This window comes from Macaca thibetana, chromosome 1 (assembly GCF_024542745.1).
Source record: "Macaca thibetana thibetana isolate TM-01 chromosome 1, ASM2454274v1, whole genome shotgun sequence".
NCBI lineage: Eukaryota > Metazoa > Chordata > Mammalia > Primates > Cercopithecidae > Macaca > Macaca thibetana.
In genome coordinates, this window is record NC_065578.1 from 93,498,551 (window position 1) to 93,517,458 (window position 18,908).

General features: G+C 46.9%; 1 protein-coding gene across 2 annotated transcripts in view; it reads right to left on the minus strand.

Moving 5' to 3' along the window:
• Positions 1–14,439, minus strand: part of ABCA4 (ATP binding cassette subfamily A member 4) — a 128,485-nt gene extending 114,046 nt beyond the window's left edge. The window contains exons 1-4 of one of the 2 annotated variants that reach the window (XM_050807257.1): positions 14,271–14,439; positions 6,150–6,243; positions 4,619–4,760; positions 2,073–2,212 (exon numbers count right to left, since the gene is read on the minus strand). In XM_050807257.1, the coding sequence (XP_050663214.1) occupies positions 2,073–2,212; positions 4,619–4,760; positions 6,150–6,243; positions 14,271–14,336 (442 nt within the window). In that variant the 5' untranslated portion in view covers positions 14,337–14,439. The remainder of the gene's footprint in view (positions 1–2,072; positions 2,213–4,618; positions 4,761–6,149; positions 6,244–14,270) is intronic. The other variant, XM_050807247.1, reaches the window with a different exon arrangement.
• Between the last annotated feature and the right edge of the window lie 4,469 nt (positions 14,440–18,908).

Below are 18,908 nucleotides of genomic sequence, written 5' to 3' on the forward strand. Positions count from 1 at the left end.
GTGCCTAGGGGAAGGGGGTTTCTTACTATTAAAATGGTAATTGTACTCATACCATATAACGTTCTTCAAACTTGGGCTCACTAAAACAAACTTTTCTATCCAGGGCAGCAAAGAATGGAGTGTTTATAATGCAGTTTGTAGAAGTGACTACATAAAGTCTATGCTTTACTAGTTTGAAACAATGAGAACGTAATTGAGCATCTTGATGCACCAATCTGGTCATACGCCTGTCTTTTCTCACTCGGATAGGGAGAGAAGGCTTCAGAAGGTGGCTGGATGGGAGGAGGATCAGATTCTCCTCGGAGAAGTTTCCCCCGTTGACTCTCCTGTGCTCCTGAATCTCCTACTTACTTCCCTCCACCCGGCCGCGCACGCGCTGTGGTCATTTTCTGCTCACTCATCTCTCACCTTCTGCCCTGTGAGCCCTCTGAGGGCTGGCATTCGCCTGACTCATCTCTCCATCCCCAGAGACCAGCCCAGTGCCTGGCTCACAGGAAGCACCGAAAGTTGGCTAAGTGTTGAAGGAGCTGCACGCACACTGAGGAAGGTGCCTCCGGGGCTGAGTTCAACCATTCTCCCACATTTCTTGTTTGGAACCTGCAGCAGAAGCTGTTCTATCGATACAGCCTCTCCCACTCCCCTGGTAGACCACTTGGTGACCCCTTTCTCATCCCTGTCAACCTCTAAGGTCATCCTTAGAGTCAACTCCCTCATCCCAGGAGCATACATCTCCCAGAAGCCCCTAACGGCCGCCTTCGCAGCCTCTGAGCCCTGTTCCCTCAGCAATCTCCCCCCGACTAGCAGCCTTTTCTCAGAGGGCACGCTCCACCCACAAGGCTGCAGTAACCTCTGGATTTCCGGGGGCTTTACTTCCTCACGACCTCTCATTTCCTCCACTCTCACGAGTGGGCTCCAGTGGCCATTTCCAGTCCCTCTAGCCATCTGCAGAGGAGCCTACTACACATGTAACAGCACACAACACCCACTCACACTTTGTAAAGGCACACTGGAGTTGTTACTCTCAGGCTGTTTCTTGTTCTTTCCCTGGGGAGGGGAGACACAGGAGAGGGAGCCCATTCATCCTTCCTCTTCGCTCTTCCTGACTCCTGGTGGCTCCCACCCTGGTGCCCAGCTCCTGCCATCTTCCTGCACAACCATGGTGCCCATGTAGGGGCCAACACCCTCACCTCCCATTTCCTCCTTGCCCTCACCATGCACCTGCACCTCCGCTCCACTTCACCCTGGCCACATCTGGGGGCCAGTCATCACCCACCTACCTTGCCTTCGAAATCCTGAATTCACATATTTCACTTTCTGACCACAGCCATCAACTCTTTTATCTTGTTCATTTTCTCAATCACTTAAACAGGGTCATCACACCCATTGAAACTTCTATTCCCTTGCCTCTTCATTTCTCCCAGTCCATTTCAGTACCTCTGCCTTCTCATCCTTCCTCGTGCAGCCTGGACCTGATGCATGTAGTCCAGTGCCTGCCTTCTGCCCCCTGCCTATTGACCTTCCGTGGTGCCTTCCTACACACCCCCAGCCCTGCATCACTCACTCTCTACTTGCACTGCCTCAGTGCCTGGATGGTAAATATTACTGGGAGAAATAGTACAATTATGCGTATTTATATCATGATGACACATGATCTCCAACCTCCCTGGCTCCTTAATGATAGTTGGCCTTGCTTCTTCATGTTCCTGGTTAGCTCTCTCTCTAGAACTCTGTGAGAGTTGCACCATATCTTTACCAAACTCTGCAAACTCCTCTCCCCCTGCTTCTAGTCCTTGACCTCATACTTCCCATAGCACCATCTGTCTTAGCATTCTTTCTATCTCTAGACTTAACTGGATGAGACCTTTCCTGCCTTCCTTCCCAACTTCCTACCTTCCAGGCTTCTGTGGAGGAAGAGGCATCTCCATCAAGGTGATGCTCAAGCCGCCTCCAGACCCCATCCCTTCCTGCCTCCGCTAGTATCTTTTTCACCAAATCTCCCTGTTCTCTCCCATATCTTCAGTCTCTCCATGGGTGAGGCAAGTGATGCTTGAGAGCACTGGAGTCCCGCTTACCTGCAATTCTCTCCGGATGAGTCCGGAGGGTGTCCATGAATTGGGACAAGATGCGGAGCTCTGTCCAAATATGGCCAAGGTGCTGGCTCTCTGGTGCATTCATGAGGAGTTCTTGAAAATCTCGATATACCCTTGCCAAGCTGTAAGGACAAAGCCTCATTAATAAGGAAATAGCTGTTATTCTTCTAATAGTGATAATATCTCATGCTATTTTTAAAGATTTATGTGCCTGAACTAGCTACTACATTGAGTATCCTTATAATACTGCCAAGGTAGGAGAAAGAGGTAATTTTACTTCCTTGTACATATAGGCTAACTGACAGCGATATCTCACTCTGTTCAGTCTCCCAGTTTTGGCAGGGCCTGGTCACCTCTCAGTCCCATGCTCTGTGTGTCTCTTGCCCAGAGAAGCCTTAAACAGGGTGACATTGGTAGATATTTTTTCCAGTTTTTACCCAGATTTCTGAGACCTGTCCTTCCACCCATTCACACGGGTAGGCTCTGACAGCCATGCTTCATCCACAAGGACCTCCCTGCACACACACACAGGCACACACATACATGCACGCCTCTGCCAAGGCTGATGAGAGAATAAAGCTGGATCAACCCGATTTGTTCCCAGGGATTCGGATGGTGTTCAGAGATGGGCTTCTGATTGCCCAAGCCGAGGTGCTGTGAACTGCATGAACGGTGGCAGCCCAGTGCATTGAGGAGCTGGGGAGACTGGTCCATGGAGAGAGGTGAATAGAGTAGATACAGAGGCCAGGCCATGCAGGCCCAGATGGAAGAGAGTTGAGGAAGCAGCTCCTGACAGCTCCCCAGGTCTTGGCCTGCCCCTCCTGAGCCCTGCCTTGCTGCCCTTGGCTCTGTGAGAAGGTCTAGTATCCAAATCATACATTTCCTTCAGGGGTTTAAGATTGCTTGAATGGGTTTCCGTACCTTGCAAGCAAAAGAGCCTTGAATAAGCCAATATTTCAACCATAATGTGTGTGTGAAACATGAAACCCAACTTTCTGGGTTCAAATGCCAAATACAACTAGTGTCTGGAGCCCCCTTCTCCAACTCCCATCCCTCAGTTTTCGCCAATAACTTCTACAGACACTGCTAGGGCCATTCCCACCAAAGCTCCATGCAGCCTCCACTGAGCTGTCTCCAGGCCTCCCTGATCCCACATGTGACCCCATACGATCTCTCTGGATAGGCAGGTGTTTCTTAAGCTGAAAGTGCAATTGTAAACTAAAACTGCAAGGCAGTGCTTGCAGGAATATGAGCCCTACTAAATGCCATTTCCTTGACTTTGCTAGGAAGACAGATGTTTCCTCTTCTATCATCCTGTAATCTGGGGGTCAGCAAACATAAAAATTACAGACTTACAGATCATACAGTCTCTGTCACAACTACTCAACTCTGCCATTGTAGGGCACATGCAGCCATAGTTTGTTCACAGTGGGGAAGGCTACCTCCAATCATTAGGTTGATCTATCAAACTCTTTTTCCTTTTTAGTCTAAAAGTGGGCTTCTCCTGGAAGAATCACACTGAGCTCCTCCAAGGAAAAAACTAAAGTAACCAGGTATCTCAGTTTTCACCTAGCCTGGTGTTTATACAGGTAGGGTAAAGCCTGCTCCCCAACAGGCCCTTGCTGGTGGCTTTCAGGTGTGGGCTATCCAAGATGCTGCTTAAGGTCAGCACAGCGGGTGAGGAATGGCCCTGTCCCCACCCTAGGCCTCTGTCTCTAGGATATGTTCCCATGATGTTCTGCCAATGCTCTGAAAGGGAATTCCGAAGACAGACCTTCTTCCTGTGGGATTCGACTTGAGTTTTGACCCTAGACCAGAGGCTATTAACCTGGCATCCACAATTCCCTGAAATCAGATGTACAGTGTAATGTTTGGTATGTGGCCATTTTTCTTGGGAGAGGGGTCATTGGTTTTCACCAGTTTTTCAGAATGGGCTGCAGGCCCACAGTGAAGAGCCACTGCACCGGAGCCATATTCCAAGATCTCACCACTCCAGGGGGCCGACGGCAGTTACGACAGAAGATTTGGAAATTGTCTTTTTCTCCCAAGAAGTAAACTTCACTTTGTAAACCTGACTTCATTTATCTTCTCAATGCTCCCTGACATTTTTCCTAGCCCTTAGATGTCCAAGAAAGCTTTTAAAGAGAGATCTGTCCAGGTTGATCAGCATGAGGGAACTGAGGTTTTCTCCTACAATGATTCACTCCACTCAAGCAGGTCAATGACCAGAAGGCAGTGGACATATCTCTGCAGTGGGCTGCCATCGGACTCCAGGTCACATTTTGGGGATATAAGGACCAAGAAATTGTGTGCCTGTGGCCTTAGCTTGGAGATTTCTCCCCAAGTGCCCTGACAGTTAACAGAATGTTCCAGAGAGGAAACCTGCTCTGCTCCTAAGAAGTTAGGGGCTCGGCAAGCCACAAAAACACTCTTCCAGTGCTCCATGCTCTGTGCACGCACGTGTGCGTTTCAGCACGTGAAGGAGTGTGCAGCTTCCTCCCCCGCATGGTAGAGATCTCAAGACTTACATGGAGTTGTTGTAGTTTGACACAATTCCAGGAGATTCTCCTGGGGTGGGGCTTTGAAAGCAGGGATTGTTCACATTGCAGAAGATCCCCTGGAGCCACGGCAGCATTCCTGCTGAGGGCATCGCCTTGTTAGGAAAATGGCCTTTAAAACAGAAAATGAGGACAAGACGGGATTAGTCATGGAGCCCAAGCAGGATGCAGACCTAGGAGTTGGCTTTTTTGGGAAGGAGCCCGGGCCCCTCTGATGTCCTCCTTCATTCTCAGCATTTAAGAAGCAGGAGCATCTCATGTGTGCCAGGCCCTGTGCTGGGTGCTAGAGACATGGCCTGTTCTCTCAAGCTCCCGGTGTAGTGGGGAGACAGACAGTTGTTGTAATAGGCATGGGTGGAAATGTGAAGGAGAAGCAAGGGGGGACACATCATTTTGTGCTGAGAGGGGCATAGGAGTGTTAGTTCAAGAAGCCTCCACGCAGCTGCTGCTGCTGCTTGAGCATAGGTTCATCTATTCCTTCAGCCACGGTGAACTGAGCACCTACCCCCAAGCATGCAGTAGGGCTGCAGGATATGGGCTCCTTGGGGAGAGGTAAAGAAGGAAGAGTCTGATGGATAGGAGGCTGATTCAGAACTGGGGCCTGAAACTCATGAACGGGAGGGTGAAGATCAAGAATAGAGGACTGGGCAGCTTTGCATAATGCTTTAGGCTTCCACATTAGCCGCATAGACGGCCAGAAACCAGGTGAAGCATTTCCCACAGGGGCAGAGTGTAACAGAGGCTCTCACTAGGTTCCTTTCAGGTCTGCAGACACCTCAGGGGTCCAAGAAATAAAATTTTTCTTTAGTACAATTGTATAGCATCCCTTTTCCTCATTTTTCTCTGGCATCATGTATAACATATCCTCTATACTGATTTCTGAAATATTTTACAGAACTCATCTATAAATCTCTTCTCTTTAAAACGAGAGAGTTTAGGTATAAAAAATAAAAAACAAAACAAACAGAAATAAGTGCACAGTCTCTTAGTAACTACACACAAGTATTTGCTTAGAATGTTTAGGATTAAAACACGAAAATTTGGGCTGGACAAGGTGGCTCATGCCTGTAATCCCAGCGCTTTAGGACGCTGAGGTGGGAGGATCACTTGAGGCCAGGGGTTCAAGACCAGCCCGGGCAATGTAGTGACTCTGTCTCTACAAAAAACAAAAGATTAGCTGGGAGCAGTGGCTCATGCCTATAATCCCAGCACTTTGGAAGCCGAGGCAGGAGGATCACTTGAGCCCAAGAGATAGAAGTTTCAGTGTGCCATGGTCCCAACACTGTACTCCAGCCTAGGCAACAGAATGAGACCCTGTCTCTAAACATTTTCTTTAAAATTATAATTTGTGTAACATTGATACATCGGTCATATGCATCATAGACATGAAATGATGATAAGCGGATCAGATCCCCACCCCCCCCTCCCCAAGACCTTTCTAGACAAAAGGCCCAGACCAATATCTCTCCAGGGCTTGCCCAAGCTACCCTGCTATGCTTACATTCATGTTGGCTATAGAGCGGGTTGGCGTTCCTTAACCAGATCAAGACCAGAAATAAAGATAAAGGCCACACGAGTTCCACCACAAAGCGAATCTGGAAAAGCAAAACAAAAAGAGAGAAAGTTCAGCGGTGCTAAGAGATTATAGAAAACATAACCAGAGCAGACACACCCATCCTCAGAGCCCATGTGAGAAGTAGGACTTTGGTTGTGGTATATTTACCTAAACAGTTTCCTTCTTTTATCCCCTCCCCACCATACAACCTCTGCCTTGTTTTATTATATCAATCAGATTTTGTGTCCATCTGGGTTCTACTCTGCCTCTATTTTAGAAAGCTGCATTAGCATGAGACTTTCATAAAGGATCATCAAGATCCTCTGCTTCAGTGCATTTTAGCTGTCACTATGCACATGAATGCAGATTTGGGTTCAGTATGGCCCCACCAGAGCTTGCATTTCTAATATGCTCCCAGGTAATGCTGATTTAACAGGTAGTAAAGATTTCTCTGTCACCACTCACTCTGCAGATAAAGGAAGAGACTCAGAGGAGGCAGGTGACCTGTGCAGTGTCACATCAGCAGTGGCAGCATCAGAACCAAAATCCAGCCTCCTGTTTCTGGGGCCAATGTCCTTTCCCACCCTCCCCATTACCTTGCCCTTGCAAATGTGGTCATTTAATGAATGAATGAATGAATGAATGAGTGAATAAATGACTGTGATCCATAGCAAAGCCAACAAAAATCAGGCCTACCAACATGTTTCCTTCAACAGTTTCTATTGCTTAAAGAAACAAAGCAGGGCACACGGCCATGGGTTTTTACATTGGAAGAGGCTGCTGATGTCAACGTATAGTTGAAAGTTGGTATTTAAACTTTGGTTCCATTTGGAGCTTAAGGACTCTTGACTCCAAAAGCAGATCCAGTGGCTGTGGCAGTCCACACCCTGTGGCATTGCGCATGGGGGTGGGGGTTGGAGATGTGTAATTAGGAGAGGAAGAGGGAGAGGGACAGGTGAATTGGAGAGTAGAATAGTTCTATGCAACCCTTACTCCAGGGACCTTAGGAAGGAAACACGTAAGATCTGAAGGAGATCTGAAGCAGCTGGCCGGGAATAGCAAGTTTAATAGATCAGCTAGGGGCTATTCACATGGTCTTTCATGTAACCCTTTGTTGTTTTCCTCTCAAAGAAATGTAAATAGGCTCTCAGCAAAATAAAAGACACCATAGCAGAGGCTCAATACATGCTCCTTTCCTGCTAGTAAGAACAAACCATGTTCTGCTTTTTAAAAAACAGCCTGCTGACAACCAGATTATAAGAAACTAAAAAATAAATTGATGGGGTAAAATGATCATGCATTGAAGAAAGAAAAAGCAAAACTATTTGCGGGCAGGTGGTGATGATGTAGCTGTAACTTTTTACAAGATGTTTTGCTCAAAATATGTATAGGGAGGATGTGTTGGAGGAAGCGCGCACACACGCACACAATATGGGAAGAAAAGTATAGATTTTTCGTAAGGCACTCTTTTTTTTTTTTTTTTTTTGAGACGGAGTCTCACTCTGTCACCCAGGCTGGAGTACAGTGGTGCCATCTTGGCTCACTGCAAGCTCTGCCTCCCGGGTTCATGCCATTCTCCAGCCTCAGCCTCCTGAGTAGCTGGGACTACAGGTGCCTGCCACCATGCCTGGCTGATTTTTTTTGTTTTTGGTATTTTTAGTAAAGATGGGGTTTCACCTTGTTAGCCAGGATAGTCTCGATCTCCTGACCTTGAGATCCACCCGCCTCGGCCTCCCAAAGTGCTGGGATTACAGGCTTGAGCCTCTGTGCCTGGCCCTGGACTTCCCTTTCTTAACACACACTGCACTTGAAGGTCATCACTCCTCCAAGTAAGTGAAGCCCTCAAGGGCAGTAAGCTTCCTGAGGGCAGGAACCTCATCTGTCATTGTCACAGGACCCCACATGGGGCAGGACTCATAATAGGTGCCCAATAAATATCCATGGAATGAGTGAGCCTTTGTCAAGACTGGTTTAGGAAGCTTCTCCACCAAAGCCTTTGGTGACACAGGGCTCTGATCACCAACAGTCTGTAGATTTAAGAAACAGCCTCCCCCAGGGGCATATACCTTGGTGTCTTGCCTTCCATTCTGGATCATTCCGTCAGTGGGTAGGGCTGGGAAACAAGTTCAGCAAGATAGCAACATTGAGTGATAGGAGCAAATGATGAAACCTGGAAGTTGTTCCCAGTGTCTTCACCAAAGAAATGAGACATCCAGTTCAAATCCAACACATTTGACTCCTTTAGACAACTGCTTGCAATATTGGCTTTCTATCAAGTAGACTGGCTGTCTTCCATGTGGCAACATCTATCTGGGAGTGGTCTGGTTTGTTAAACACTGATGCTGATTTGGGAGTTAGTGGGAAGATCTGGGTTAACAACCACTTTGGGGCTTGCTTAACCTCTGAGTCTCAGTTTTCTCCTCTCTGAAATGGGACTACTCATGTTTCCTACAGTGTACACTCAGGGTTAAGAGAAGGTTACTCTGAGGTCAAGTAACTGGGGTTACTATCCAACCTGTTCCATCTTAGCTATGTGACCTTGGGCAACCCACTCAACTCTCCGTGCCACACGGTCTCATCTGTGAAACGGATGTGATACCAGGACCTATCTCCCAGAGCAGTCGTGAGGATGAAATGGGACACCTGTGTTAAACACGAAAGCACAATATGGCATGAGGTAACACTCAATAAACGTGAGCCATTTGTTATTGCCTCACAGGGTTGTCACAAGATCACAGGGATGTTGCAACGGCAGAAGAGGAAGGAGACAGAATTAAGATTATCTGCAACCTTGTAGGCCTGCCCTCCACTTAGTTCGTCTCCCTCCTTTTTGGATTCAGAACTGCCCAATTGCTGGCTTGGAACCACGGAGCTTCCTAAGAAACCAGCCACACACCGTCCTCTGCTCCATATGTAAAGAGGGAGGGCTATGCACCACGGAGGGGACCAGCCAGCTTGGCCTGCCTGTCCCATGGGTAAAATTTCCAAACCAAGCTAGTGCATTGTCATCCTCCTTTGCAAGGCTTGTCACGCACACTCCTGGCATCCACCCACTCCCTCACTCACTCATTCTTGTATTTTTGAAGAATGTGGTCTCCACAAGGCACGGTGACTTCAAGGCCTCCTCTCAGGAGTAGGGGCAGGATCAGCACCTCCTTTCTTCCTTCCTTCTTTGTCTGGCCCTGGGACTGATCCTACCTCACCTGTGCCCTCTTCTCATCCTTGAATTAGGCTGTTGTTTTCTGCCTATAGTCCCCCTCCCTCAAATAATCACCCCTGTTGATTAAGTCATCACTTCTCATGTGGCTGCGCGCTGAAAACATGCCGGGATCTCAGGTCATGCCCCAGATCAACTACATCAGAATCTTGGGGCATGGGACATCAGGGTTCTTCTTTTTAACACTTCTTAGGTAGTTCCAATGTGCAGCCAAGGCTGAGAACCACTGATCTAGGTAATGGTTGGTTGGTAATCTTTAAAAAATATTTGTTGAGAGGTCACTGTTGTTCTAACTCTGTGAGAGTGTGTTTGGATTTTTTTGGCAGGGGCTGGGGGCAGGTGCTGCATTTCACATGTCACTCCCTGGTCAAAGACCACCAACCATTCTTTTCCTAGCCTGACAGGTCTGGTCTTCACAACAGCCTCTTCTGCCCGCTTCCAAAATCATGCTCAGCACCCCCGCCCCAGAGCGGCATCCTTGTCCTTGACGCTCAACTGCGCACAGGCATACCCCAGGGAGAAATTCCACAGTATAATTAAAAACATGTTTTCTCAGCAGCTCAGACTCCCCCCACCCTGCCCTTTACACATGTCTGTAACTTTAATTAAGCCCAGCTAAGGCTCAGAAGAGCTGGTGGAAAATTCTTTTTTTCCAAACTGATATTTCCTTCTGTCTTTCTTTTTCTTTTATTTCTTTTCTTTTTCTTTCTTTCCTTCCCTCCTTCCTTCCTTCCTTCCTTCCTTCCTTCCTTCCTTCCTTCCTTTCTTTCTTTCTTTCTTTCTTTCTTTCTTTCTTTCTTTCTTTCTTTCTTTCTTTCTTTCTTTCTTTCTTTCTTTCTTTCTTTCTTTCTCTCTCTCTCTCTTTCTCTCTCTCTTTCTCTCTTTCTCTCTTTCTCTCTTTCTCTCTCTCTCTCTCTTTCTTCTTTCTTCTTTTTCTTCTTTCCTTCTCTCTCTCTTTCTCTTTCCTTTCTCTCTCTCTCTCTCCCTCTCACCTCCCCTCCTCTCTTTACCATTCAGTCGACATCGGGAGGAGGGTTTCTGGCAAGGGCACAGTTGTGCTTGTTGTTTTAAAACTGAGCCTGTTACATTTTCCTCCTTCCTGCTCTGTTTTCAATTTAACAGAAGGCAGCCGAGGCCTAACATGAGCCCCATGATTTTTCTTTCTGCACCAAGATCCAGGACAGGATTCTTAGCCTGGACAAACATGACCAAGAGCCTGGGTACACTGGAGTTGGTGCCCAGCCTCTCCATACTTGCCACATTCTGGGCCTGATGTTGGGCCCCGGACAAAGGCCACAGCTGTCCCCAGGTGCTCAGGGGTGTGGTGTCCAAAAAATGACTAGCGCCCCACATTCATGAGTCCTCAGGCCTCCCCCAGATGTCTGTCCTCACCCGGAAGCTGGGATGAAGGGATGACACCAAGAGACCCACCTAGTGATCTTCATAAACCCTCCCTGACACAGCGCCCGGTCCACAGCCGACACAGGCGGATGTGTGTTTGTCTCGTGCAGTGGAGAGAGCTCTCGTCGCTGGGAATGCACGTTATCAGGATGAACTCCTTGGGAAGTCTTCTCTCATCCTCTCCTCATCATGCCTCCTCTGAGCTCCCAGACCTACTCCTCACTCCCACCTGTGTTTCCTTCTGCTCCACGGCTCCCATATTGTGCTGTATAGTAATTATACACGGGAGCCGCTCCTGCCTGGCTCTGAACTCCATGAAGGCGGTGGCTCTGTCTAGCTCACATTGGTATAGGGCAAACACGCATCCCAGTTTGCCAGGTCCAGTGTTAGTTTACATTTATTGTCCCAGTGCAATTATTAATAGTACTCCCTTTCACTTTCAAAACTGCCCTGATTGGATGATAAATTATGTGGTCACTGTGTCTTAGTGAGATCAGTGACCAGACTATTGGACAGATCTTGATCCATGGGGGTTGGTGTGGTGTAATGGCCATGCCTGCCTGTCCTGGGTCACACAGCATGGGTGTGAATCCCAGGTCCAACACCACCAATTACTAATCCTTCTCTGGAGCCTCAGTGACCTCATCAGTACCGTGGGGATCACAGAGAGGCCTCTCTCGTGGAGCTGTTGGGAGGGTTCAGGGAGGTGATGCACTTAGTACAGTGCCAGACACTTAGTAACACTTGACAAACTTTAACAGAGGAAGAAAAAAAAGGAGGGAGGAAAGCAGAGATCTGAAGATTTTCATCTTATGCCCTTAGGGATTGGGAGCTGACGAATGAGGAAATTTGGTATCTGTTTTTACTCTTGCTCTGCCTACAGGAGGCATGGAGGTTTGAGGGAAAACCTGGGAGCTGAATTATGGGCTGGGTGGTTGTACTTTTCTTAGAGGGACCATCTTCTAGAGGCAGAAGTTTCCAGAAAAACCGAAAGCTTAGGAAGGAGCCACAGATCCCTCTCAGAGCTACTGAAACTGTGGGGGGTGCCTCTGTCTTACCCAGACATCCTGGAAGCTCCTGGAATGTGGTAGCAGATGGGGAGCCACTGGGAGGCATGCCAGACAGAAATCTCAATTTCCAGGCCATCGGGACGGCATCCAGTGAACGCCAGCCCAGACCAGGCCCAGCCCTGGGAGGTGGCCCGGCCAAGGCCCTCAGCCTGAGTGGCTCCATCTCCTTGCACACTGTGGAGAAGGCAGAGTCCCTGAGCAGGAGCTGCCCACACCAGGGAAAGGCCAGATTGAGAGGGAGGGCACCAGACCATTCTGAAAACAGGGTTATTCTCTGTCACAGCGACATGAACGCCACAGGAATGGGCTCATTTTAGGCCAGCAGCTACAGTCCTCAGTTATCATGTGACCCCCTTTGAGGGTCACAGAGAGCACAGTGAGAATAACATGAACTGAGAGCTTTAATTTCTTATAGGAAAGAGAGAACAATGGCATATTGGATTTTCCTCCACAATCCACAGACCCCTCACATAGGCAGGGGCTGGGAGGCCTTGTTGCCATTGTATACCCATGAACCTAGCACAGTGCCTGGAGATTATTTGTTGATAGAATGAAAGAATGAATACATGAATAAATTTAATCATGAGTTTTTTCCAGTTTTGTCAGGATTTTCATGCAAGAAGGGAAGCTCCTAGGAGAAAGGACTGAGTTTCTGATTACTCTTAACACTTGGCCCCTGGGGACAACAGATAACTTCAGCAACAGTCTTGACAGAGGAAAGTGGCCTGAGGACAATGGCGCTTCCCTGAGGACAAGCCAGGTCTAACTTGCCTCTTCCCCCTGCAGCCTCCCTGCATCCTGGGCTAGCCACCCAGAGGCTTTGGAGCCATCCACGTGCATGGTTGAAGTGTGTCCTGTGCTGCTTTCTTTTATGCTGCTTGTTAAGCTATTGTCCCTTGGCTCTACATGCACCAATCTTCCAGGGCTTTCTCCTCAGGTGTCCAGACCCGAGGTCAGGCTCAGAGACCCAGCAGCAGCCTCGATGCACGCCTTGCTCCCAAGTCCTAATGTCAGCTCCACAGACCTCTCATCGATGTTTCCAAGTCTTAATAATTCCTCTCTCTTCCCTTGGTTCTCTCAGCCCTAGGGGTGGGAGCTGTGTCCTGCAATTGCTACCTCCACGATACCTTAGAGTTTTCTTTTACTCTCTCAGGTACCAGCTCTATACTTAGCTAACACCTTTTCATATTCAACTCTAAGGAGGCCCTCACTGAAACACTCATTCGTAGGCCTTCACCTGTTCCAGTTGGCCCCATCACCTACATGAACTTATTCTGAACCGAGATTTGGAACAAATACTGTTCTCTTCTCATCTAAAGCAGGTCTCCCTCCCTTTCCTCCTGAGCTCTCCAGTGGCTTGCAGCTCCCATGGTCCTAATCTCACCCCTACGCAGCCCCCACCCCTTATCCCCTCCTTCCTCTTTCAGCTCCTTTAGTCATTGGCATTTGCACGACTCTGCAAGGCTGTAGCAAAGTGCATTCTTTCTTTATAGTTCTATAGTCACGCCTTATCCCTTCCCAGAAAAAAATGCACAAAGCCAGTTGTCATTTACATGTACAGTCTTGGTCTTCTCTGATCTCCAGCACCTTTTGCCCGCACTTCTTATGGAATATTCCACCTGTGCTACTTTACGTTGCTCTTGGTCTCAAAACATACTTTGGGTTTTCCCAGCCAGCACAGAAGCCAGTGCAGGGTGGAATCTGTGTTATGCTTTTAGGGCTCCAGTCTAGCCCAGCCTGGTGTCTGCTCATTGAAAGAATTCAGGAAATGTGCGTGATGGTTAATAATGTATTGCGGCTCACAGAATCTAGGACACAGTCAATTGTAAGATGCACTGTTATTTTTCTGCACCACTAAGAAAGAAAAAAAATGTGTCCAGTTAAACTGTGACTTGATCGTGAGCTGCATCCCAATTTCAAAATGTTAACATGTGAAAAAACAATGTGCCTTAGAGAATCAATGAAATAAGCCCTCACTAAGCTGGGAAGCTATTTGAGGGAGTTCTTGTTTGCCTTTGGCCTGCTCTTCAGGGCTTAAGGTTCTTCCCACTGCTCAGTGTGGATGCCCTAGAGGGAGGTAGAGTGGACGGGCAGGTGTAAAACCGGGGGTGGGGGAGGGGTGGGCAGGCAATAGATTGACAGGCAGAGTGGGCAAAAGATTCTCATGTGGCTGAGGACAGAGAACACATCTTCCCGGGAAGGGCACCGTCAGAGGGGCCCACAGAGCGGCCATCCAGCTAAACACGGCTTCAGTGCTAATCGGCGACAAGCCCACTGACTGCTCACAACCCCCCGCCCTGCCCCACCACCCCACTCCACACTTCCAACCTGTTTATTTGCTCCACACCTCGTTTTTAAACCACAGACAGTAACTGTTACCTTTTGCCTTTTCCGCAGGGTCCAGTTCTTCCAGAGCAAAAGCTGTATCTGTCTCACGAAGCCCATGCTAATGACCACACGAAGACCAGATTGGTCAGAGTTGAGGTCCCGCAGACAGCAAAGGACATAAACGCCGCTAAGAGCGCCTCCCGCTCCGACCACTGTGCCCTTCTGGTGATTAAAGGCTACTTTTCCCCTTCAAAGCATAATCCTTTTTAATTACGCATAAGCCCTTTGTTGGGGAGAGGAGCCCGGACACTGCGTTGGCTCATTTTTAGTGAGAGAAAGAGAACCCTGAAGACACAAGTGGCTGGGCACCAGGGAAATTGAGGTGGGGGATGCAGTGGGAAACCAAGACCCTCAGGCACTCTCCTCCATGAGAGGGGTTCCTGAGGGGGATGTCTTTAGATATCTTTGACCTTAAGTTTGGAACAAAATCTCTTTGCATAAATATAGGCTGGGCATTTGTCCTCAGCAAGAACCTGCCATGAGCCGGCAGCCGGGGTTTGACTGGCCCTTGAAGTCCAATCAACTCACGTGGCAGATCTGAAATGATTTCTCCCTCTTTTAGTCTTTTATCTTGCTCTGTAATGACTTCAGGACAGCTAGTTGGGTTGTCTCTGAGCTTACTGGAGGGTAATGATGTTTATCTCTTGTGCTAAAATTGATCAACTAGTAGTGGTTGCCTGGAGCTCTGACAGGAAAGGCACTGGAACACTCCAGGCTCAGCAGGACAGAGCCGTGATCGACTTCCAATGTCTGACTGGGGTGCCAGCACGAGGAGAGGCAGCAGGTGGGCCCGTTACTGTCATTCCAACCCTGCAGTGGGGTGGTGCTAGGTTGACTCATCACCAGGTGAGGGATCTGTGATCCGAAGGGACACCCCAAATAGAAGCCTCCCTGGCACCTTGCTATGGACCTTTTTGTCTCTGCCTCCTCAAATCTCAGAATGTGTTCTCTTTGAAAGACTCTAGACCCTTGAGACCTGGATAGGGGTGGAGAGAGAACCACAGACAAGAATGGATGCTGACTTCATGGAGTTTGTGGTCTGGTTGTAAACACGGGACTTGAACTCAAATAACTCAAGGAGTGTGATGAGGGCCCACAGGCTGTGCATGGTGGGGCTTCCAAGAGGAGAGAGATGGTTTCTGCGTACGAAGGCAAAAAGGCTCCTTGGAGGTGATGGCATTTAAGACAAGCTTGCAGAATTCCAAAATAATATTTTAGAGTAAGTTTATGATTTATAAACTGCTTTTGCATATGCTATTTCATTTTAGCCTCACTACAATTTTGTGAGGCCCATGTTTGCCGTTTTACAGATGAGGAACGTGAAGCTTAGTGAGATTAAGTACTTTGCTCAGGGTCCACATGACAACGGTGGGTCCTTGAACAAGTGAGTCATTTAAACTCTGCAAAGACAGGGAGGAATAGCTTATCTTGCCCAGGAAAACCACAAGTGAAGCATGGCTGGAGCGAAGGCTATGAATGGAGGATGCGGAAAAGGAGACAGGAACCGGACTGAAAAATTGATGATGATGATGATGATGATGATGACTGATTCAACTGAGATTTACTGAGCGCCTGTGAAGTGACTGGAGTGGCCCACAAGTGCAGGCCACCCCCAAGCAAAGTCTGGCAGAATCATTAAGACCTTGTTACATGCTAAAGGGTGTGGGTTTTATCATGCAGAAGGTGACGAAAGATTTTAATCCAGTGGCTGCCAAGGGTAGTCAGTTCACCTCGCAGCAATGTGGGAGTGGTTTCGGGGGAGGCAGAGAGCCTGAACCATGCAGTGACAGCCATGATGGAGAGAAGGGGAGGGACTGGAGGGATAGGAAGGAAGGAGACACAGCAGTGCTGGATGAGTTACTGGAAGAAGGTGGTGAGGAAGAGGCAGAAGTTAGTTAGATGGAGTTTGGGGCTTGAGCACCTTGACCACCAGGTGCTCATAACTGAGAAGGGAATGCCAGAGAAAAGCCAGTGGGGAGTAGGAGGCAGTCAGGGAGAACAGGGGTTTGCATTTGATATACTGAAGCTGAAGTTCCTATGACATCTGACCACACATATTCAGCAGGCAGTTGAATACTTGGGTCTGGAGTCAAGAATAAGCTTGTGAGATGGAGACATAGATTTGTGAGTGGTCAATACATAGGTGGAAGATTAAGTCCTGGGAGTGATTAAACAGGTGACCCAGGAAAGAGAAACTTAGAGAGTATATGAGATTACTGAAGGGGAGCTACAGCTGGTGAAGGAATATGCCTCCTTCCAATTCCCAAACACATCAGCTATATAAATAACGTTCTGTCATAGTTTTAAAATGGTCCATTCTTCATTGAGCTAGAAAGGAGAAAGTTAAACTATGAGCACTTTGTTAATATTCAATTGATGATGCTCTAATAGTATTATTCCCATCTAATCAATGTTCTTGCCTGAACAAATCTGTTTATTGAGATTGACACATACATGAAATAAAATGTATCATTTGAACCTTATTTTACAATTGAGTAGTGTTAATACGTTCATATTGTTATGCAGCCATTAGCACCATCCATCTTCAGAACTTTTTCATTTTGCAAAACTGAAACTCTGTACCCATTAAACACTAACTCCCCAGTGTTCCCTCCCCCTAGCCCCCGCCAACCATTCTATTTTCTGTCTCAATGAATTTGACTACTCTAAGTACCTCATCTAAGTGGAATCATAGAAAAGCATAATCTTTAAAGTTCATCTATGTTGTAGCAAGCCATCTTAATCTGTTTGAGCTGCTATAACAAAATACCATAAACTGGGTGGTTTATAAACAACAGAAACTTATTCCTCATGGCTTTGGAGGCTGGGAAGTCCAACATCAAGGTGCCAAGAGATTTGGTGTCTGGTGAGCGCTTGTTTCCTGACATGTAGATGGTACCTTCTTGGGGTGACTTCATCCAGTTGAAGGGAAAAGGGGTCTCTCTTGGGCTTCTTTTTATAAGGGCACTAATCCCATTCACAAGGGTTGTACCCTAATGACCTAATCACCTCCCCAAAGCCTCACCTCCTAATAGCATCACCTTTGGAGTTAGGATTTCAATTTATGAATTTTAGAGGAACACATAATTTAGACCATAGCAGATGTGTCAGAGTTCCAGAATTTCTTTTCTTTCTTTCTTTCTTTCTTTCTTTCTTTTTTTTTTTTTTTTTTAGATGCAGTTTCGCTCTTATTGCCCAGGCTGGAGTGCGATGGCGCAGTCTCAGCTCACCACAACCTCCGCTTCCTGGGTTCAAGGGATTCTCCTGCCTCAGCCTCCCAAGTAGCTGGGATTGCAGGCACGTGCCACCAAGCCCAGATAATTTTTTTTGTATTTTTAGTGGATATGAGGTTTCTCCATGTTGGCCAGGCTGGTCTCAAACTCCCGACCTCAGGTGATCTGCCTGCCTTGGCCTCCCAAAGTGCTGGAATTACTGGTGTGAGCCACCATGCCCGGCCACAATTTCTTTCCTTTTTAAGGCCAATTAATATCCCATTGTCAGTGTAGACCACATGTTGTTTATCCATTCCTCCATCCAGGGTCTTCTGGGTTGTTTCCACCTTTCAGCTATTGTGAGTAATGCTGCTGTGAACCTAGGGGTATAGATATCTGAGAATCTGCTTTCAATTCTTTGGGGTATAAACCTAGGAGCGAAATTGCTGAATCAAATAGTATTAACTTTATTTTTTGGAGAACTACCGTACTATTTCCCTTAACAGCTGCACCATTGTACATTCCAATCAGCAGTGCACAATGGTTCCAACTTCTCCACATCCTGGCCAACACTTGCTGTGCTCTGCTTTTCTTCTTATCATCGCCATCCTAATGGGTGTGAGACAGTATTTCACTGTGGTTTTGATTTGCATGTCCCTAATGTTTAATGAGGTTAAGGACATTTAACTCTTTTTTACTCTTTCAATATTATAGATATTTGGTAGGATTTTTCTCTCAAGATAACTCCAGTTGTTTAAAAATTATGTCAAACTAAAAGCTGTGTTCAGTTTTCTCATATATTTCTGAGAATATACCTAGTGAGTCAAGAATGACACTGATAACTGCACATTTCATTCTCATAGTTATCACCATTAACACAAATTGGTCAGGGTAGATATGAAATTGATGTGGTCTTGGCAGTAGTTTTGAGCTAGGACCCTGCACATGGATTGAGAGTTGTGATGTTAAGTGATAGACCATATCAATTCACATTTACATTCAGAAGTACAAAGAAGTCAAGGGAAATGGTGAAGTTTTAAAGATCTTCTCACTTCTATTCCTGAGGGTTGAACTAGGAAGAGGCATTCTGCTACTTATATCAGTTATTCTGCAAACACAAATTCAGTAGTGGAGAGAAGTAATTTATAACTTTTTAAAGTTTCTGTTTGGAAAAAAAGCTATGGAAAAATTATATAGACAAAATTACTTTGAAATTACTGTAATTTTGGAGTGGAAATAAATTTGATAGTGAAACCAGTACCAAAAGATCTCCATTAATTCACTTGCAACAAGCTGAAGAAAATAGAATGTCCCAAAATATATCATTAGACACATATTTATTTGAAACAGTGATTTTAGGTGGAATGAGAAGACATTATGAATCTATGTCACAAGTATAAAGGCAGTTTTGGGACTT